The following is a 23520-nucleotide window of genomic DNA, read 5'->3' on the forward strand; positions in this document are numbered from 1 at the left end:
CGAATCCGACCCACTTCGGACATTTCCGGGATTTTACCGCACGGGTTTGGGAGTAATCGGATGTTTTCGGAGATATTTCCCACGCTTTGAATTTTGACGTTTGTCAATTCTGACAGTCATGTCAGTGAATGTATTCGTGTTTTGCGAAAATGTACCCAAAAACTAACGGTCGTAGAAAAAGTATAGTATGCAACACGTTCGGTAAACTTTTTAACTCACTCGTTTATTAAACACTCGCTCCGCTGGTGTCAAATAAACTCCTGAGTCAAATGCTGTTTACCGCACTTGTTGCATAATATACGATCACCATATTCTCTCTTTCTGCGATCAAAAATCACGAAAACATAATAATATAACCGATGTACTCTTATTTTTCTAAATTGCTGCTGCCGTGAGTGCTATCTCAGAACTGGTGAGCGAAGTATTTTGGAACAAGTTTAATGAATTAGTAATTCTTAAGAGATAGCGCGGTTTGGAAGTGGTGACATTTTTGTTATCTAATAAAATATGGCTCTAGTAAATGTGTGCCAAACATGGTGCGACGATTAACTTCACAGATAGTTATTCCTTACAAAGCTAAGCAATCTGTGTTTACACAGTTTACAACAGTGCAGCTTGCAATACAAATACAAATTCAAATTCCGTGGTAGTGCTTAAAATTAATAAGTAAAATTTGGACAGCACCATAGCAGGTCAGTTGAGGACGAGACGTCCATTACGAAAATTAAAATAAATGTCTAGTATTTTATTAATTTCGGAAAATTGGAAACACTTCCTGCCCCGTCCGAAACCTGCTAAGCATGCCGGGTTGCCCGACATTAGAGACGTTTATCAGTAATATTTGTTTTCGTTATTTTTAATGTTTTCGGGCAATATCCAGCTATACTGCATTAAAAGAAAGGTATTACACACTGAAAATAAAGTTCTGATGCATTCGAAAAAAATTATCGCGCATTCATTTTGCGTTTAGAGTGCTGCCGATGTTCAATTAAAATATCTTACATTTCAATTACAGTTTAATTTTCATTAAACTAAAAGTAATCAAATTAATATCGATCCAGGCATTCAGTAAACATGAACTCTCCGAGTCGATCAAGGGTTGCCAGTAAAGTTATGCTCCGTGATTACAGCCTGTTCTGCTCTCTGTGATTTTGTGGCCTAGTTGTCAAATTGACAGTGAAAATTTTATTTTCATTAGATAAAATTAGATATATGCTATATTTCTTTATTTATGATGAAAGTGTGCCATTGCAACCTTGCAGTTTCGTTTTACCCTTCTGCAAGTGATCATTGTTTCTGGAAATTGTTCTTAATCGTTGGAGCACACTGAAACACAACTGTGGAGCTAGATGCCGCCAAAGGGGCGGCATTCCAACCAGGGTAAGTGTTTAGGAAGCATTTCTTTTTCTACATTGTGGGTTACTTTGGTGTTCCTATTTCTGATATAGCTGATAATTCTGAATTGGTATAGTAAAAGACTTCTTTAGGTACGTGCGATGCTCAATTTGGATCAAGAGGTTGGAGCATGGGACACGGTTTTGCTGGACCCTCTAAACGAAGATAGTTTTATTTCAAACCTACAGCAGAGGTTCAAGAGAGATCACATATATACTTACATAGGCAATGTATTGGTGTCTGTGAATCCTTACAAAAAATTGGCCCTCTATTCTGCAGATTTGGTGGAGTCTTATGTCAAAAGGCCGCCGTTTCAATTGCCGCCCCATATGTAAGTTTTTACAATGCCAACCAAAATTAAAAAGCTAATTTCAAATATTTTTAGATATGGTGTGGCCGAGTCAGCCTATAGATGGTTAAATGATAGGAATGAGAATCAATGCATTATAGTGACCGGTAAGAAACTAAAAAAAAATGTTTGCCCTTTCATGAAAAAAAAAGTGATATAATGGTTTCCTCTCACTCAAAAAAATTTATTTTTTTCACAGGATAAGTTGATCAATTAGATATTTTTATTAATATTGCCAAAAAAAAGGTTCTTTTTGTTTTTTGGAAGTGTTCAAATAATAATGGTTAAAGAGAATTTTATTGTACGGATTTTTCTAGGAGAAAGTGGCTCTGGTAAGACTGAAGCGGCCAGAATCGTGCTACAGTTTGTTGTGTTGGTATCAGGCTCTAGTCCAGTGGTCAAATTGATAAAGGACAGATTGGTCCAAGCCAATACCCTGCTGGAAGCATTTGGGAATGCCAAAACAATGAGAAATGACAACTCCTCGCGATTTGTGAGTCATCAGCCTCCACTAACTTAGTGGAATTACATTTACCATGTTGCAGGGGAAATTTTTGGACATCGAGTTTGATTATAAAGGGGACCCTATAGGAGGTCATGTGACCCACTGTAAGTAATACAGTTTGTGAGAAAAGTTTCTAACTTGCCTTTGAAACTAAGTCAGGTTTTATAAATGTTGTTAGAAGGGCGTTGGTTGTAATTTTATAATAAAAAAAATTGGTTGAAATGCAACCGATACTCAAAACATTCAAACACTTAGTTTTGGGGGTCATTAGTAACATAAAAAAATAGATGTAATTTGTGTGGTTAACTTTCATGCATTCAGATTTTTTGGATAAGGTATGCAGTTTCTTTGCTTAGTTCTGTTGTAGTAATATGGCTACTTGTATTCATAATTTTCAGTCGAGAGTGACGAATTTGGCTTCCTATGATAGAAATTTTCACATTTTTTACCAGCTTTTATCTGGTGCCGATATTCATCTTCTCAGTAAGTTTTCGCAACACTGTAACTTACCAAAACTAATCCTAATTTGTATCTAGAAAGTTTAAAACTTCAGCGAAATGTGGAGCACTATTCAATATTGCAAACTGAGACAAATCATCCCACCTTGACTGAAGAAGACGATAAGAAACTTTTTGTTTATACCAAGGGAGCCCTTGAGATACTTGGATTTGTTGCTGATGATATTATCGATATATTTCGGGTACTAGCTATTGTTCTAAAGTTAGGTAATTTGCAATTTGTGCCTTGTAACAATATAGATGGTACAGATGGATGTGCCATCAGCAATGATTACGGTAAGTGTTTCCAGAACATTTAAGTGCATATGTTAACATTGTTTGAATGTTTATAAAATATGTCAAAGAAAATATGCTTTTAGAACTTTTTGAAATATGCGAGCTACTTTCTGCCGAACACAAGTGGATTCAAAGGGTTTTAACTAGCAAACATATAGAGGAAGGGATACTGGCCGACTTAAGCGCCTTAGAGGCTGGTAAAATCAGAGACACCCTTTGTAGGACATTGTACAGCCGTCTGTTTACCTGGTTAATCAATAGGATAAATGAATTAATAAAAGTAAGCTTCTAGGTGTAACATTAATATATATTTTTTTAATTTAATATGTTTTTGTATTTTTGATTTGCTTTTTGTTGGTTTTGATTTTTTTTATATATATGTATCTATGAACAGATTATTGTTTTTTGAAGACTTAATCAGTGAGTGGTTCAAATATTTCAAAGTGATGCAGTAGAATTTTACCATATAATTATTAGACACATGGAGGTCTTGCCTATGCTGATAACACAGGCACTTTTGAGGCCACCATGTAAAAAAAGATGCCATTTAACATGCGCATGCGTGGTCATTTGCAATTTCATTTTCAAGGCATAAGACCTGTCATTTCAAAATATCCTTTCAATCAATAAGACTTTGCCACATTCAACAATAATCGTGGCCGTTGACACTTGTCACTTCAATGGTCTTCAGTTTGAATGTGGCATTCTTGTCAAAATGTGCCCAGATTACCGGAAGTTTTCAAGTAAAAGTCCAGTTAAGGTATACGTGGAAGGTCATTTCCTTCTGTACAAAAATGTCATGATTGCCTGAGGCGCATAACTTTGCCTCTATATTATCTAGTAGCTATATTAACTTTACCGAGTGATGATTATGTCACACAAGAGAACTCTCAGTGTCTGATCATTACCTACACAGCTGTGTAGTTGTTTGGTGCTTGTTTTTTTATGAATTTTATGAAGTTTGCAGGTACGAGATTAATATTTATTTCCAGGCAAAGACTCTAAGTAAACGAAAAGTGCTGGGAGTCCTAGATTTGTACGGTTTTGAAGTCTTTAAGCATAATAGCTTCGAGCAACTCATCATAAACTATTGCAATGAGAAATTGCAACATTTCATCACAAACCTCACACTGAAAGAGGAGCAAGAAGAGATGATCAAGGAAGGATTAGAGTGGACCAAAATCGAATATTTTAATAATGTGTAAGCTGATATTTCGATCAAATCGAGAGGCGGTTTTCGTTTAGCATCCCCGTTTCAGAGTTATATGTCAATTGCTAGAGCACGAGAACCACGGAATCTTATCACTGCTAGAAGAGCCTCACGTGCAATGCGATACCGCGTATCTTACGAGGGTCGAACAGTGCTCTTCTGGGCACTCTCATTGCCTACTCGCGGATAACAATCTCCCTGTATATACTTTCCAGTAAGTGTTTAAACTAGTCACGCATTTTATGTGAAACGGACAGTAAAAAAGTTCGAAGTTTCAATATTAATATTCCAGCACATTGTACAGGCTGTCGAACATCATAAATAATTCTAAAAGTCGGGACTTTTGAAAAATGTCACGGAACACATGAGAAATGGTGAAAAAGCAGGTCATGAGAGTTTCCAAATAATTTCAACATATGTATTTCAAAACAAAATAAAATTTTAAAAATATAAGCATAACTTTGTCTTCCGCCTTGAAACAATAATTGAGCAATTATCGTTAAACAACAAGCCTTATGATTTAGTTATGATTACATGATGATGGTTTCACCGTTTTTGGTCTTCACGTCATAATCACTAATTTCAAACATCTCTGTATAAGTATAATGTCATATTTTGAAGAAAAAAATTAATTGTGTCTACTCCCGTCTGTAAAATACCTAATTACACACCCGTCTAGCGTGCGGGAAGCGTCACTTTACCACGCCAGTTTCGTTTCCCACGATCCGAGCCACTTCGGAAATTTTCGGGATTTTATCGCACGGGTTTAGGAGCAATCGGATGTTTTCGGAGATATTTCCCACGCCTTGAATTCTAATGTTTGTCAATTCTGGCGGTCATGTCAAAGAATGTATTCGTGTTGTTTTCGAAAATGTAACCAAAACTAAAAGTCGTAGAAAAAGTATAGCATGCAATACATTCGATAAAGTTTTTAAGTCACTCGTTTATTAAACACTCGCTCCGCTCGTGTCAAATGAACTCCTGAGTCAAATGTCGTTTACCGTACTTGTTGCATAATATTCGATCACCATATTCTGGGTCCTTCATCGAATAATGCGATCAAAAATCACGTATAATATACTATAACCGTTCTAAATAAGTATAGAGGTGTATTGAGACAAATTGATCTGAACGAAGCAGTGAATCCAAAAACTGTTATTACGTATATGTTGTATACAAATTTTTAATAAATTTTATGTTCTGTTCTGTGTAAACGAATTTAACACAAATACTCCGTTCCCTTGTAACGGAAGTTCCGCCATCTGACAATTATTATAACTTGATTGGACCGATAGAACCCATATTTTTACGATTTTATGCCTAGTTCAGATGGGTTTTTGAAAATTTTAAAAATGATTTGCCGAAATTCAATAAGCGTTTTATTTACCCCATCTTTGTGTTTTCATTGCGTTTTTTCACAGAATGTGCAATAAATGCTTGAATGCGCTGATAATTCGACTTTGATATCAGTTTTTTTGCTTAAATTTTCCAAATTGAAAGTTCTTTCTATTATTGTTTGGTATATCCCAGTTAAACAAGTGTTTTGGTCGATATACAGTAATTCGCGTCATATAATTTTATAAGTGAATCTACATCCCGCTGATTGCAAACCAATATTTGAATCAATTCAATTCGGATTCATAAGACGCCCTTTTGTTTAATTTTTTATTTTAACTTGGGCTTCTTTCCTCTGACCTTCAGATAAAATGCGGATTGAGTTACGGCTACGGGGGGTTGCAGCGAGTTTGGTTTTAGGATAAGGCATTTTGCGGGGGTGGTAACTTACAAGGTTCACGGCTTCATTGAAAAAAATCGCGACAGTCTTCCGCGGGAAATTTCAAGGGCGATGTACCGCTGCGACATGACGTTAATGCGGGAATTATTTCCCGAAGGAAATCCGAAAAGGTGTTCTATCAAACGGCCGGTGAGCAACGCGGTACAGATACAGGTGTCTTTGAATTCCCTGTTGAAAAATCTCTCCAGTCGTCAGAATCATTATATCAGGTACCATCAAGTTTATTGGGTTGAGCAATAATAAAAGGAGACCCCACAAGTACCCAGAATCTTAGAATCAGCTTTTGAAAAATCCTGTCTGGGGGGCGGAACTAACCTTGTCCTTGAATATCTCTCTCAGTGTTTAATCATCCCATGGCATCCTTAGAATTGTTTGAAAATAATTTGGCTCGATCCCAATATGAATGGGCGAAGCAGTTCCCTTCCCACTCTTTTGAATATTATGTTCCTTTAAATGGAACTGAAAGATTCTATAAATTTTATTGTAACAAAATCATAAAACTGTGTTGACACAGTCAAAATTGAGAGCTTGTAGGGTCCTCTCTGGATATATCATTGAGATTGAATAAATGAACTTTAAGATTTGCATCGCCTCTCTTATATTTGCAGATGTATAAAGCCTAACGAAATGAAACAGCCCCGAATTTTCGAAATAGGCCTGGTGCAGCATCAGGTGCGTTATTTGAACCTTATCGCGACGGTTCAGGTCTGGAGGTCCGGTTGTTGCTACAAGCTGCCTTTCATTCAGTTCTTGTGTCGCTACAAAATGATTTGCTGCCACACATGGCCCAAGTGGAGAGGTTCGTCCATAGAGGGCGTTTCGGTGCTGCTCAGATCACTGCCAATACCCAGTGCCGAATTTACATTTGGTATGTGACAATTATTATTACGCAACGAAACATAAAACCCACGTTGTAGGAATTATAGGAAGTTGACAAGACCTACAACAAGAGGGGTGCGATTTAAAGACCAACTTATTGAAAAGACCATCATAATTTGTAATGATTCATTTGTTACTGAAATAAACTATAAAGCTTTTAATTTAAAAACATAAAAATAAACACCAATGCTGTATATGCCATATATGTTCTATAATACTCAAAAAGTGTTAACTAATTAGACCTATGTGTTACTCATAGTTAAAATTTTAAAGCCGAGACAAATTCAATTTTCTTTCGTTTACTGCTGTTGACTTTATCTCTGTTGGGATTAGTAAATGCTCATGTTCTGAAGTGGGTTTAACGCATTTTAATAAACCTGGAGTCGTTAAAACGGGCTTTTCCTAGGCTATCAATCGTGATATGTGTGCAATCGTGCAATTGCTGCTTACATCGCCACCAAATGGCGTTTTTGACATACTTGCAATTTTTTTTGTAAGTAAAGAATAAATGTATTAAAAAAAAACATCTCAACATTCTTATGTTAACCTAAAATATGCATAAAATAACTTAACCCTCAAGAAAAGTTGGATTTATGGAAAAAAATCAACATTACGGGTTGTTATTAATGCCTAATTAGACCCAAATGTAATTATTTCTGTTTATTGCTTTTTTTCACAGTACCTTCTACCGTTTGACATGCAATTGGCAAAATTAAGTCTTGTCCTTTTTGAAATATTTAGGTTTATTGAATTATTGAAGTTGAAAAATCTGTACTGAAATAAAAAGTATTTTTGTTCGGCAGGCAATCAAGAGACTTTAATAAGCATCAAATAACGACATGAAAGATGCGTAGCGTGTGGTCAGATAAAAAATATATATATCAATTATTTCTGTCCAGAGCGTTTTATTCATTTTTTAAATGATTTTAATTATTTTTAATGGGTGTAAAATTAGTGGACAATTGATTAGTAATCAAATTAGTGACTAAACCTAATATGTTAAGAAAAAATAAGTGAAAATACTAAGTATTTGTAAGCATGTTAAAATGTAGAAATGTGACCGCCGAAAGTATTGTATAAAAAGTAATAAAGAAAAATAATAAATTTATAATAAATAATCCGTTTTATTTGGTAAACTTATAAATAACCATACAGAAAGTGACATAATTCAGCATTAATTCTTTTATTTATATTTTAGGTTAGGATAAAGATGTTGAGATGCAGTTTTGGGGTTTGGGGTTCTTGGGCTTTTATGTGACTATCTAGAGACATAAAAAAAGTCATATTATATAAATATAATTATTTATTTAAGAAAATGTTCCCCCATCATTTTCCTTATAAAGATAGTTTTACATTTGTCTCAGCTTTAAAATACTACTCCCTTTAGCTATGGTGAATTTTTTATAGAAATTGAGTTTTAAAATTCAATATAAGAATTACGTCTCCTGGGGGCCATTTCAATTTTTTTGTTTGTCAATTTCCCTAATACCGGTATATTTTTTTGAAACTGAAAATTTGAAACTACTGCAGAAAATATTTCTTGCCTCTTGACAGGTAGAACCAAATTATTCATAAGGAGTCCCAGGACGGTTTTCGAACTGGAAGACTTTCGCAGGGCCAGAGTCAACGATTTAGCTCTGATCATACAGAAGACGTGGAGGGGTTACCGACAAAGGAAACAGTATCGGAAGTTGCGACACAGCCAGATGGTAATCGCGTCCGCTTGGAGATGCTGGAGGGTGAGTGTCCCCGCAATATTTTAAATGGCTGCTGCCCCTCAGTATCGTTTTGGGGTGTCATCTGCTTCATATTTACTTACGATTGTAGGAAATGAAATACGGGATACCATTTCGAGGACGCGCTCACCTGTGGTGTCTCTATCACGTGGTATGATACTTACGCTAGTGAAATTTGCTTTAAGTTGATTGAAAAATTTGAGTGTGCTTTTCATACATACTTCTTGAGTCTAGAAAAGTGATCCTCTTTATAAATGGTTAATTGAAGTGAGTGACTCTTATTTTCAGAAAAATCGGTCTGATTTAGTACAGATCATTACTTCTCAGAAGTTTCCTTTATGATATGCGAAGTTTATTTTAATGAAAACTCATTGGAGGTGATTTCAATTTTATTTTTTCCAATGACTTCAATATAATCATAAATTTATTACCTTAAGACGTCGGTTTTTTTACCCACGCGAGCTACTTGGAACCCTTCCTGTACTTCAGCATCTGTCTTGGCGGTTTTATAAAAACGAACCTTACTAATGGAAAAAGTCTGCTCTTCATACACATAAATACCATCTCCTTTTCCAGGCCAGGGAGGAGTTTAGGATAATGAAGCACCGGAAACAGATTGAATGGGCAGCTAGGGTTATACAAAGGCACTACATTCAATGGAAAGTAGGTTTATCTTCGTATGATGATGGTCATATTTTTAAACAAAAAACATCTTATCTGGCACAGAGGCGACAATACTTGTTAGATCTTATCAACAAGTTACCGGCCGACAGTGATTCACCTATGTGCCGAGAATGGCCTCCCTGCATGTCGCGATTGCTCGAGACGAGCGCCGCGCTGCGTAAAATTCACCACAGATGGCGCTGCTACAAGTACAGGCTGAGGTTCGACCAGACGGCTCGAAACAGGATGCGCGAGAAGGTGACAGCTAGCTTCATTTTCAAGAACCGGAAGTGTTCGTATCCCAGGAGGTAACTTCTTGTGTTTTTTCTTTTTGTTATACATTTTGATAAGAAAATATTAATTATTAACACATAGTTCATTTCACGAGAGTCCGTATTTACGTGATCAATTGTGGTGTTAATTCACTGAAAGAAAATACCCAAATATTCCTTCAAAATTTAAAGTTCCACTCTGAATGTGCACGTCACGGTAACTTGTAATAACAATAAAAATAATAAACTTGCTTTCGCAAGATGCCCTTCTTAGTTAATATTAGAAAATTTAAGCACGTTTCATGATCCCCGGAAAAAACTGATAATACAATAATATTAGTGTTGAGACCTAATAATATCATGAATTATAACGCTTTCAAGTATTTTCTTGAAATTTGTATCTATTTTCGATAGAATTGGATATTCATTTGTTTAATTAGACCAGAATAAATGACGGTGTAGGACCTATTTCAGAATTTTTTTATTTAAAATTTTTTCATATGACTTATGATAATCTCTGAAGATAGCCTGTCAAATTGGGTAAAATAAGTGATTGACATATATTTGGAAGATATTTTTATCCCAACATCTATAAACTATAACCCTATTCTTTCCAGTAAAATAATGCTCATTGTAACAAAAATGTTTGTTTAATCAATGTGGTAAACTGCAAGCGCCTAAGACAGAAAACCTCAATATCAATCCAGAAGTGATTAAATAATTTCATCAACCTGTAGAGAGGAATAGAAGAAGAAAACACTAAAACCGGATTCCTCCTGCGTTGGTTGTTGTTGAGTTGTGGGTTGAACTTGGTGACGTTTCGCCAATCATCCTGTTGGATTCTTCAGAGCTTATTGGAAACTGAACTCAGCTAACCTCTGTAGAAGCGAACAGGATGATTGACGAAGCATCAGCCAGTTTGGTTCAGCAAGAACCGGTGCAGGAGGAATACAGAAGTTTAGTTAATAGTATTACACTAGTCTGTTGAAGTTTTTTTGAAAAAAAAAAAGATAGAAAAGTATAGAGCATGGAGCATAGATATCTCAATAATTTCTACTAGAGTAGCGTTTTTATAGGTTAATTCCAGCTAACTGTATTTCTTATTACCACCTAAAAAATCTACCATTTTAGTTAAAACGCTCAAAATCCCAGATTGTATACCAAAGGAGTCATCGAACCGAAAAATATATTTTTTACATCGCCTTAGCATATCAACGTTCTGAACCTATAAAAACTTTTATACTCCTAGTACTTCTAGAAGGCTTACGCTTCACTCATGGATAAAGAGAGACAGCACGTCTGTTTGTTGTTAGAATGAACTCTAGGGTTAAGATATCCTATTAAACAAATTTACCTGTGCATCATAATAACTGGATCAAATTTATAGTGACATTTTTGCAAATATGGGTCAAATTTCAAATCGTTAAAGCAAATCTACAACGTCCAGCTGAAAGCGATGTTGCCAATAGTTGCGAAAGTAATAAATTTAAAAACCAAAAGTAACCTGAAAATTTTGTAGCTTCTAGCAAATAAGCCTGCTTTAATTTGTCGTTTATATTACATCAGTGCAAGTGTATGTTATGACAGACTTATATGTATGTACAGTCGAACTTCGGATAACTCGAATTTTTGATAAGTCAAACCAAATTGGTTGGTAATAGCGTCAAAAGTAGGAAATGTTTGTTAGTTTGTCTTGATTACTCGAATATCTTGATAACTCGAACGAAACATTTATTGCCAACTTCGATAAGTCGAATTTTCTCGGGGAACCCCCTAATTACGACCGATCTTAACCTGTCTTTTTAACGTACCTATGCAAGCAGTTCAGTTTCTGTGCTTGCTAAGTTCACTTGTATGACTTACTAGTTAATACTAAGTGAAAAATACTGTCTCTATTCAATTTACACATTATATTAAAGACATTTTTGGATTTTTGCATTTGTTGATATGTCATCAAAACGTACTTTAAAAGCTTTGTCTGTTGATCAAAAACTCGAGGTTATAAAAGAAGTGGAAAGTGGCTCAAAAAATAAAGATGTACCTGTGAAGTATGGAATTTCGGCAAGTACAATGGCTACAATTTTGAAAAATAAACATTCAGTCATCACCGCAATGGAACGTTTCGAAGAAAACAAAAACAATAACATTACATTAATGGATTGTGTTGATGACGTAACTACCGCATGGAATATCGACGTTAAGCCTGAAACAATTTCCAATTGTTTTAAAAAAGCCGGTTTTGGTCAGTATTCTGAATGGGAAGAAGATGAGATTCCCTTGATTTTCCTAAGTGAACGCCTGAAAGAAAAGAGTGAAGACGAAATCCAAATAGAAATCGAGTTTAAAGCTTGGACAAACATTAGAGGTATAGCCGAAGGTAGCACCATCAACGATTTTATACATGTGGATGAGGATATTGTTACTTCAGAGTTTCCTACTGATGAAGATATTATGGAGTCCTGCAGATCCGAACCAGTACAGTTAAATATTGAAGATGACTGCGAAAGTGACAGGATGGAGGAGGAATTGGAAGATGATTCTCAGCAACCACCTTCAAATGAATTGGTTGAAAATTCGTTGATTGTCTTGCGTTCCTATTTGAAAACCAGTGAAAACACAACCGATTCCCTCTATGATTGTTTATATAAAATTGAAGCTTTTGTTGAAAACCAAAATAAGAAATCCGGTCGTCAGTCACAAATAACTGACTTTTTTTCCAGTGAAAGAGTAAATGAAGCTTTTGTTGAAAACCAAAATAAGAAATCCGGTCGTCAGTCACAAATAACTGACTTTTTTCCAGTGAAAGAGTAAACTTTAATATGTACATACATATGTATGTATATGTGCATACATACTATGTTTATATATACTGGGTACATATACAATACATTTGTATGTACATATATTATGTAAATACATACATACTACTATTTCTTAATTTTCTTTTTTGTTCAAAAATCATAGATATTAGGGCATTTATGTAATTATGTATTTATGTATAATCAATTTTTAAAAATGAATAATAATGAATAAATGTTCATTCACAAAAAAGTACATGCATTTGTAGTTTATATTGATAACTCGAAGTCTTGATAACTCGAAATTTTCATGTGTCAAATCGCAGTTCGACTGTATATAGTTCCGCACAGGCGCACATAATCAAAATCACCATTCGTTTACCTTTCTACCTGCCTTCTAGGAGTATTAATTCGATGGATTTACCGTCTTAGTTGTATTCAAAGTTTGTATTCAAAATTTCGCTCGGCAGCTGTTTCTAGATCTCGAATAATAAACAACCTCGTAGCGCTTACTGCTTATTTTGCACTTTTAGTCACTTTTGCGGTAGTTCAATCGTTTTTCCATAGCATCTCTCATCCGTTTCTCGGTGACTACGTCAGGCTGAGACAGAATGTCCAGTGGAAGAAGATGAGTTTGGAAAACAATGACCAATACGTAGTGTTCGCTGACATAATCAATAAAATCGCTAGGTCTAGTGGAAAGGTACGTCGACATTGATTTGCCACGAGTAACTAAATGTTATGCCGTTCGTCCTGTTCTACTTAGTTCGTTCCTATACTTTTGGTGATATCGACGCGATCGATGCTAATCTTGGACCAAAGGACGTTGCAGATAAAATACAGAGTACCTGCCACGGACATTTACCGGATGTCACTTTCTCCGTTCTTAGACGACGTTGCGGTAGTTCACATGAAAGCGGTGAGTTCGATCGCCTGTTTCATGGCTGATGTATTGTACGACCGAAAATATTGTGCAATCATTGTTTTGACGTATTAAGTATTTTACCGTACCCTAACCGCAGACCTTCGCAGGACCGTGATAAAACCCATCCCAACAGATGTTTATTCTGCATTAAGTAGGTTTTGCCTGAGATGGGCCATAACGAATATTTGTAGAAACTTGAAATTTTTATTTGAAACGTAAATGGACCGTTTTAAATTTGATGAAGTATTGATGTTGCATGGTATTTTCGTTTATTTTAATATTAGGTATATGTATGGTTCTTAAGAGTTTAAACTAAATTGCAATATGTTCGTATATTGTATATCGTATAGGTATTTAACTGTGATCCTTCTAGTAAGTACGTATTTATGTACATGATTTTCGTGTTTTGATTCTTCGAGGCTGTTTTCACTGGATAGTCCAAAGGGTAAGGGAAGTACCTGTACTCTATTTGTCTTACAGGTAAGTTTGAAAATAATGATTCTTGTTGTGGGTGCATGTCGATTAACAACAATCTTCTTTTTGTATTTTTGTGTCTTCTACATAGTTCTTCGATTGGTAAACAACAACAGTTTTTTTTTAAGATTACAGATTATATTCGCGGTAGATTAGAATTTTACAATTAAACGTTTTTTGAAGGTTCCTATTTTTTAACACTTTAAAATGTGGAGACCGTGGAATGAAACAGATGTTCCCATGTTAGAAGAAGACATGGAAAAGAACGCAGAATTTGGAGTCAAAGTTTAGATGGTAGTCGAACCTAATAACAATTTAGAAAACGAACTACTTCATCAAATAAAAAAACCTATCCATTTGTCTTCAGATGCTAAACAAATTGTTTTAAATGGGATAGTCAACAGGAAAGTGAAAGAAGATGCTGGTACTTCGGGAGTTTTTAAAGAGCAACGTGCAGATCTAATTAGGCTTATAATCTAAGATTAAGATTAAGATTAACAGTTGGGAGAGCTAGCAGTCAGCCTGTCCGTCACTGCGACCCAGAGGATCTATTGTGACTCTCTCCATAGCTATAGGGCGTTATCCAGGTTCGTCTCTCTAACCAGACTCCACAACTTCGATAATGGATCCCTCGTATAGCTCTCTGCCTCTGGTTTGGTATCGCCCAGCAGATGGAAACGCACTCTCGCTAGGCCTTCGCAGTGGCACAGTACGTGTCTGGCTGTTTCCTCCTCTTCCTGACAGAATCTACATTCTGTGTTTTCTTCCACTTCCATCAAGCTTAGATGTCTGTTAAGCCTGCAGTGGCCCGTCAGCAGACCTACCATTATTCTTACGTCTTTCCTGTTGTCGCTTAGGGCCTCTTAGGAATTCCTTGGCCTGTCTTTGTCCCGCCATGTCCCTCCACAATCGTCGGGATTCTCGGTCCATCCAATCCCTGATGGCTGTTTTTGCAACGGGTTTGGCCACCCCACAAAAGGGTTCTGGTCCAATCAGGCGCATTGACGACCCTTCGCAGGCTCTGTCGTCTGCGCCTTCATTACCTTTATGCCCTCCGTGCCCCGGTTCTGGCTTGCTATTTCGTTTCATGCCTTATGGCAGTCCAGAACTAACTTGGATGTTATTTTATTAGATTGCAAGGCCTTTATAGCCGCTTGACTATCGGTGTAAATTGCAATTGATTTGTTACGGATCTTCCTCGCTTTTATTTCTCTTGCACAGTGTTCTAGTGCAGTGATCTCTGCTTGGAATACTGTTGCTAGCTTACCCATTGGAATAGAGATTTTCCTTTTCGTCCTGGGTTCATATATTCCGGCTTCTACTCCTTCTTGAATTTTTGAGTCATCAGCATACCAGGTTATTTCTGCCTTGATTGGTGGCCCGTTTTCCCAGTCTTCTCTGTAGTAGTTAACGAAGCAATACTTAGGTGTTGAGCTGTCCGTTGGCAGCCCTAGGACATTGCCCGCCCTTACCTCCAAGTAAAACTTGTTATGTTTTGTGCTATGTCCACCAATTATTGGGGACTGACCTTGCAGTAATCTATATACTACGGATCTTGCTTCCACTTGTATATAGATCTGTATTGGTGGGATGTTCAGTAGGACCTCCAGCGCTGCAGTGGGCGTTGTGCTCATGGCGCCCGTAGCGCACAGACTCGCTAGTCTTTGCACGCTACTCAGCCGCCTTATCGCCTCCCCCTGCATGGTTCTTGTCCACCAGACAATCGCCCCATACGCTAACATTGGTCTCACTACTGCTAGATACAACCAAAGTGTCATTTTTGGGTTTAAGCCCCAGTTCTTTCCACACATCTTTCTGCATCTACCTAGTGCAATTGTTGCCCTAAGCGTGATCTTTTGAATGTGCGCTCGCCAGGTAAGTTTTTAGTCAAATATGACTCCTAAATATTTTATCTCCCTGGAGAAGTGTAGCCTTGTTCCATCTACCACCGGCGGTTTCAGTCCTGTGAGGTTTCTCCTATTGGTAAATGGAACGACTGTCGTTTTCTTCGGGTTAACTGTTAGCTGCTCGTTTTCTTCGGGTTAACTGTTAGCCGCTCGTTTTGGCACCAGTTTTCCACGATTTTAATAGCCTCCTGACTTGTCTCTGACAGGGTGTTGGTAAATTTTCATCGTACCACAATCACTACGTCGTCTGCATATCCTAGGCAGTAGAAGTCTTTTGCAGACGCTTATAAAGCGAATAGTGTCTTACCCTAGAAGAACTGCATAAAAAAGTACTGACGACTTAAACATTAGTTGTGCCGCAGAGTCGTTGTGTACTATTTTGAAGAAAATTGATTTTCAGTTCCAAACAATTAATAAGCGTCAAGTGTTAATGGAATCTCGAAGAATTTCGCAGTTTTGGGTGGATTATTTAAATGTAATTCAAAAATTTCATGAGCAAAAAGGCCAATAGTGTATTTAGACGAAACGTGGTTCGACTTGAGATTCCTCCATATCATTGTATATTTAACCCGATTGAGATGACTTGAGATGACATGGTCTGAGTTGAAAGCGCATATAAGAAGAAATAACATTGCAGCAAAATTTAGTGATAGTTCCATAAACGTAATTCTGCTCAGACCAGTACGAAGCTAACTGAAAAAGGAGTAGTACAAGAAGAAAATATTTATCGAGAACGATTAGTGGCGGAGTTGATCATTGAACTAGGAGATGACATTAGCGATAGTGACGATTTTGTAAGTGGCTGATACTGTATTATCATATTGAGTATTTTGTATATGAATAATGATACTGTGTAATAAATCGAATAAATTGTTAATTTGTACTATTTTTTTTAAGTATATGTTTCAAGAATTGCTCGGCGAAAAACATTGAATTCAAAACATACTTATATCCCACTTGTTAGTGTAGGTAGATAAATTCCTAGGATGGTCCTGCAATAGTTACTGGTAAGGGTCTGCTCAGCAGGTTGTTCTATAAGTGGCTGCTGTTTAAACGGAGTAATAAACAGTAGGCAAAGTTAATCACGGCGATCGGTTGTAAAAACACAATATTTCTGGTCATGGTATACCAAGACCTTATGTTCGCTGTTATGTCGGCATGCCTATCGATATTTTTTGTTTTTTATTTTGACGGCCCTGTTAAGAAACAGAAAGAAAGAATGATTTTTATTTGGAATTCGTGATGGTTTAATGAAATTTAGTATTGATCTTTGCTTTACATGCAGTGTAAACGAAATTGATCTCTAAAATCTCGACGCAGTAAAAGAAATATTTCTTTCATTAAAAAAATGGCACTTTATAAAATATTTTTCAAACATGACACGACATTTAGAGAGTATTGCAAATGTACCAGTGGTTTTTTCACGATTGCAGTAAAATATGTCCTTGGTGCATCTCGTAACTGTGTAAACATGTAGCACTGATATAATTCGTTTCTCTTTTTGTTTGCTTTTTGGTGCGCTTTTAAGAGTATGCCCAGAAGGATAAATATTATTCAGTCGAGACTCTCGCCCCTCATGTTTATTTTATTAAGACAAATTTCGTACATTTGTAGGTTTAATTTTCAAAAATTTCAATCTCGCAGTACGAATTAATTGGGAAAACCGCAATACATTTCTTTTACTATAAACGCATGTGACTAACGATACAGTGAAAACTCCCATAACTGGACACTCACGGTTCCTCTAGTTTTGTCCGCTTATTAGAGGAATCCGCTCATTAGAGGTGCATGAAAAAAAAAAACAACATAAATCGTTAATATGTATTACATTTATTTCTTTAAAAACATACAAAAAAACTATAGAAAAAAATATACGTGAATGAACTTTAATTATTTATTTACAAACTCTATATTTATTGTTTTTTGCTTTAACAAAATTGACTGAAAATGATCTTCTAAATTTTTAAGGTGTTGCAAAATAGCAAAATAATTTAATTTAATTTATTTAATTATTTTTAAGGCTTCATTATAGCTGTTAATTGTGCTAGGTTTCCCACTATCATATTCTTCATTGCTGTCTTCTTCCGGTTCAGGTTCCTTCATGTTTTCAATTGCATCTTCAATGTTCAAACTATTTTCCTCAGTCGCTGCCGATTCCAACATAGTTTCCAAGAGTTTCTTGCGTTATGTTGTTCCATTTCAAGCAATATTGTTTTGAAAACCAGCTTTGTTGAAACGATTTTGTATGGTAAACTATTTATAGACTTTGCTAAATCTGACGCGGATATTACTTGATCCATCTTTAATAAAATGTGCTTCAGTATGAGTCCACGATAATAGAATTTAACATTCTGTATGATAGATCTGAAGAAGATAATTTTTATGTTTTGTAATTTTACCTCACGGGGTGCGATGTTTCGTTATCTAAGTATAATAAAATTGTAACAACCATATTGCTGGTAAATTTTTAATTGCTACATTTTTAAATGCCCTAGGTCGGGCAGCCTTTCCAATCACGAGCAAATATTCTTTTTGTCTTGCCGTATTAGCACAAAATAAAATTGTAAGTTTCTCCTTGGAAAGCTTTCCACCACTACATTTTTAAGACTTCAAGCAAGTGTTTTGTTAGGTAAGACTCGAAAGAAAAGGCCAGTCTCATCGGCATTGTAAACTTCGTGTGGCTGACTCACATCTGCTGATTCTCCGAAGATCAGTTCAGTTTTTCTGCTATTTCTTGAGCCTTGGCCTTAAGTAAGTGCCCCGATATTGGAATGTTTTGGCCTCACAACCAGGAAAACCAATCAAAACACACTTTGTTAATTTGAAGTCCCTCAGTTTAAAATTTTTTTTTTGTCAATATTGCTTCCCGACTCCCATTGTACACAAATGCTGTCCTTATTTTTCAGAATTTCCGTCGCTTGAGTTTTCCACGATTTTAAATGTTTCTGCAAGCTTCCGCACTGACAAATTTTCCTTTTCCGAAACGTTAACAATTTCCACTTTTCTCGCAAAGAAGTTTTTTAGTAGGTGCCATTTTAAAAATTGTGGAATCCACTGCAAATCAATGAATAATACAATATAATATGAAAAATGAAAAAGGTAATTCCCCTATAGGATTAGGAACAAGGTAATTCCCCGATATTTTAGTATTGCGTTGTCATGTTATTGGAGGTTCACATCTGTTAAGAGAGGTAATTTTTTTTAAAGACAGGACAGTGTTGTCCGCTTTCATTTAAAGAGGGGTGTCCGCCTAATAGACATGTCCTTATTTAGAGGTTTCACTGTATTTAAATTGACCTTCTAAAGCCCTTTTGAAGCAAATGTTCTTGTTAGAAGCAATGTCGTATAGGTTAGTGGGCCTTACCTTACTTAATACGTAATAATGCACTTCATCGAACTTAATACTAATCTAATTTTTATCCTTAAATATGACCAATGTATGTTTTTGCAGGCAAAATTTATTTTTTAATTTCCTTTTTATAGATTGTATGGGCATTAGTTATTTAGCACTATATAAGAGAGTTCTAAGTAAGCACAAAGGTTATTATGCTTGTCATCGTCGGGGATAGATGTTTTCTAGCCAAAAAGAAAACTGAATGGGTCGTGAAATGTATTATTGAAATATAATAGGAGAGTAGAGTGTACTAGAAGATTTTTTTTGGTGGACAGTCGTCGGTAGTCAACAGCGAGACATCAAGCGACACGTCTGACGGGACGGGTTGCCTATTTCAGAGCGACCTTGCGAAAAAGAAGGGCGATTTCGTATTCCAAACGGGTCACGTTATCGAAATAATCACCAAGTTGTTTCTGGTGGTGCAGAACGCATCAGGGAAACCGCCCGAAGTCAACATAACCACGGAGTAAGTATATGCCTCACATTCGCACGTGATTTCATAGTTGCCCTAACCGTTTTGACTATACTCGCACTATGGTTAGTAAAAGTATGAGACCGCTTAAATATCTCCAAAACTACCGAGGCCGAAACGTGTAACGTAAACGTGGTATTTGGGTGGTGGGTGAATCCGCAGAATTTGATCGTTCCAGCTTTGGCAGTTTTGGTTAGCCAGCAGATTGTTATATATTCACTAGTCATTGATTTTTAAGTAGATCAAGTAAATCATCTATTAATAATTTATTTTATTGGACACATGTTTTAATGAAAATTATTTATTTTAAAAATTAAAAATTATTTTAGGCTTGTACTATAGACCCTACTGGTTTATGCGAAATAAATGTGCCTCACTGCTACCAGTGGCGTACGACAGGGGCAAGTTCTATTATAATCTCACCCCACTCCCTGTTGACTTGTTAATTAGTTCTTATTGTTATTTAAGGCTACCAATTCTTCAAAATCATTCATTATGACGTTTATAAATTAAATTCTAATTTATTGACTAAATTATTCATTTTGTGATTCCAGCAAAAACGATTGAAATGAAACTTTATTTCACATTGTATTACAAATTCATTACATAAAAATAACTCACCAAACATAAAGGAAATTAATTAATTAAATACTACAAAAAAAAGTTTTCTAGAGAGTAAGGTTCAAAATCTGTTCGTAACTTTTTAATAGTGCACTTAAATATTTTTATATTTGCAATTGCTTTTACATTATTTGATAAGTTATCATTATAGAATCTCAGGAACATATAACAGGGACTTCTTTCAGTTCAGGGTGAACGGTGAATTGGGTAATTTACATTCAAGGTTCTGGTATTATATCTGTGGAAATATTTACAGCTTGAAGTATTTTCTATTTTTAAAAAAGAATATCAATGCTTCATAAATATATAAAGAGTACACGGTGAAAATTCCTTCGGCCTTGGACACCCCCCTGCAACAACCCTCTAAATTGGATTTTCTTGAAGGTACGAAGAGACCCTCTTTTGAACCACGAAAAATTTCCGACCACTTCCTTCCCAAAAAATAATTCCATACCTCGTGCGTGACTGAAAGTTTGCATTTTTAAAATTTCCATATTCATATAATTTGCATCAACTCTAATTCCATGGCAAACTGAGTTTAATTTATTTAGGAAATGATCAGTATGTTCAGACCACTCAAGAAACTCGTTAATTTGCCAACCTAAGAATTTAGTACTCTTCATAATGTTCATATTTTCTTTACCTATCCTTATACCTAGTGGTTTTTCACCTATACCTAATATACTTCTAAAAATGATTAAATTTGTTTTTTCTTTGTTTAAAATCAATTTATTTCCTAGAAACCAGTCATAACCCCTTGCAAAAATATCGTTACTTTTATCACCAACCCGGGTGAGCTTGTTTGCACCTACAAGCAGGTTGATATCATCTGCATAGCATATTATGCTCTCTTCTTCTGACTTTGTTATAAAATACAAGTCATTTACAGAAATGATGAATAAAATTTTGCCTAGAATTCTACCTTGTTCTATGCCCAGAATATTTTGCTTAATAACCAAAAAGTACCTACTACAATTTGGGTATTTTTACATGTTTGCTTCCCAATAAGTATGATTCAAATTTTAGCATATTACCTCTTATACTGTATAAATCAATTTTTTTGAGCAATAAATCCCTATCTATACAATCCTATACTCTAGAAAGATCTAACCACGTGACTAACTAACCCTAAATATAGCGGTTTCTGTTGATTTATTTGCTACATACTCATGCTGATGATTGTTGAACAGTTTGTCCTTATTAAAAAAAACTCTACGAGTATTTCGCAAATAGCCATCTTAAATATTTTAGAAAATCCGGGCAAATTGCTAATCGGTCTGTAATTGGTAATTATTTTTGGATTTACCTTTTGGTAAAGCTGCAATTTTGAAAGTAGTCATTAATTAATCAATAGACACAGCGTCTTACTAACATATAGAACACAAATTTTTATTATGCTAGTTAGAATCTCGTCTATTCCACTGTTATGTTTATATTTAGTTTGTCCAGCAAAATGACACGTCGTTCTGTTTTCAAAAGATTGTCATATTTTTGCTTAGCAACTAGCGAAAGTTAACAAAATATCAAGTTTTCGTTTACATTCTCTGAAAGTCTCTGGGCAATATCAGAAATAAAAGCGTCAAATACAATTTGCAATATGTGGCGTTACACTTATATTTTCAAAAATCGTAGACGAAAGGTTGAACGAAGAAGTTAGTGAAATTAATTTTAATTTATGTTCTTTTTCTCTCAAAATCCCCCGCTATAGTAATTTTTAACTTTCCTTATATATGTCTAAGGGCACCCTTTCTAAACAAGAAAACCTCTATACTTCTTGGTAGCTTAGGGAAAAAGCCGTAACTGTGGCAACGTAGCCTATGTTGCCATAGGATCCAGTCAAGACAGTAAAAAGAATTGCTCTTGTATATTACCTTATTATATTTTTGTTTACAACGTCGGGAAGTGACAATGACTTTTTTGTTTACTTTGGATATAACGTCATTGATTTGATCTCCTCCTAATCGTTTTGTTTCGTGTCAAGATTCGAGGCGAATTTCGGGTCGCAGACGGTGACATTTACGTTCAAATGCGGCCTCCCGGAAGTGCAGCCCGGTCAAATCCGGGTGATCCGGAAAGCGAACAAAATGGAAGTATACGTCTGATAATTATTGAGCCAGATACATATCGAGGGAACCAGCAAAAGTAATTCACTGCCAGTATACGTTGTTTTCGGTTTGTTATTGCACATGTTTTTGTTTCGTTATTCTTCTATTCTATATAACATGTTCCGACTGATTTGGGTTCGTGTATTCACGGGGTCGAATTTTGTTTCCGTTCGAGAGCGAACCGTTTAAAAGTGCATTCTTTCAAATTTTCAACAGTCTATTTTGATTTTCGACCAAACGGACAAGGGAACCAAGTCGCAAGGGAAACGAAATTTGACGACGTAATTGAGACTTAAGCGTTTAGGGAATTTTTTAGGTTGTAAATACTAGCTAAACGTTATAAAAAGTGTTATTAAAAAATATCGTTGGTGGTATTAGCTTTCAGATTTCTAATTCGAATCGGTAACAAATAATAGCTAGCGGACTTATTTTTGTGCCCAAGCAGACAAAGTTGTTCAGATTTAGCGTTAATCATTTCCACTATATCCAGAAGTTTAGTTAACTGTTCGGAGAATTTTAGCAATATATTCTAAGGGAGGTAAAAAATAAAATGTTATATTTTTTAAATGGCGGTTTTATTTCCTGCCCTACCTTCGACCCTCGAAGATTCTCGTTTCACAAAAAATCTACATGAAACTATAGGGGATGATTCAAATTGGCGGAAGAGAAGAAGTTGAATAATAAAAGGTGCTGTCTGTCGCCGTCCGACCTGCTTAATTTGTGTCCTCATAATTACACCAGTTTCCGTAGTTCTAACACATTTTAAATGCGCTAAAAACATACCAGCCACCTTTAGTTGTTCTTCGGCAGACGTGAAACAAATAATCGATCAAAAACAGTGCTCACACAATAGTATTTGTAGTGTTTTAGTTGCGTTCCGCGTGGTCGGGCTTAGTTCGTGTTTATATTTTTTTTTCTAAGAGTGAGTTTGGCCGCGGACGGACTGCACGGATGGCGCCGAATATCAACAAGCAGCCAAGATGTTCACACTGTGAGAGATCAATAAAGGACAGTCAACCTTCAATATCATGTCGTGCCTGTCTGTCGTGGTTCCACAAGGGTTGTTCGGGTCTCATTAACCATGAGTTTAACAAGCAAGCAACTAGGTGGAATAAAACCAAAGAAACCACTTGGGCATGCAATCCCTGCTTAGATATTGCACAGTCTCAGTCAGGAAGCAAGCAAACCTCGAATAGCAACCCTCGGCGCTCAATTGGAACGGGTGC

General features: G+C 35.9%; 1 protein-coding gene across 2 annotated transcripts; it reads left to right on the forward strand.

Annotated features, from left to right (window-relative positions):
* Positions 1-877: 877 nt before the first annotated feature.
* Positions 878-22830, forward strand: LOC132701945 (unconventional myosin-Ib-like). 2 transcript variants are annotated; one of them, XM_060670292.1, is made up of 21 exons: positions 878-1380; positions 1488-1726; positions 1781-1851; positions 2062-2237; positions 2290-2353; positions 2571-2584; positions 2648-2732; positions 2786-3043; positions 3127-3323; positions 4036-4244; positions 4303-4467; positions 6009-6257; positions 6657-6916; positions 8482-8666; positions 8755-8814; positions 9240-9326; positions 9390-9634; positions 12964-13099; positions 13163-13315; positions 19372-19562; positions 22171-22830. In XM_060670292.1, the coding sequence occupies exons 2-21, from the start codon at positions 1497-1499 to the stop codon at positions 22289-22291; spliced, it is 3156 nt and encodes a 1051-aa protein (XP_060526275.1). In that variant the 5' UTR covers positions 878-1380; positions 1488-1496; the 3' UTR covers positions 22292-22830. The 2 variants fall into 2 exon arrangements, with proteins under 2 accessions (XP_060526275.1, XP_060526274.1); XM_060670291.1 differs by lacking the exons at positions 878-1380; positions 1488-1726; positions 1781-1851; ... (1 more) ...; positions 2290-2353; positions 8755-8814 and having other exon boundaries at positions 2547-2584.
* The last annotated feature ends 690 nt before the right edge of the window (positions 22831-23520 follow it).

This window comes from Cylas formicarius, unplaced genomic scaffold (assembly GCF_029955315.1).
Source record: "Cylas formicarius isolate icCylForm1 unplaced genomic scaffold, icCylForm1.1 PGA_scaffold_5__7_contigs__length_24384050, whole genome shotgun sequence".
In the NCBI taxonomy this organism is placed as follows: Eukaryota; Metazoa; Arthropoda; class Insecta; order Coleoptera; family Brentidae; genus Cylas; species Cylas formicarius.

Bases quoted from the DNA above. Each gene is read 5' to 3' on its own strand.
- LOC132701945 (XM_060670292.1), top strand. From the start codon at position 1,497: ATGCTCAATTTGGATCAAGAGGTTGGAGCATGGGACACGGTTTTGCTG. The intron at 2,733-2,785 runs GTAAGTTTTCGC...ATTTGTATCTAG, and splicing joins TGCCGATATTCATCTTCTCA to AAAGTTTAAAACTTCAGCGA. The intron at 19,563-22,170 runs GTAAGTATATGC...TTTCGTGTCAAG, and splicing joins GAAGTCAACATAACCACGGA to ATTCGAGGCGAATTTCGGGT.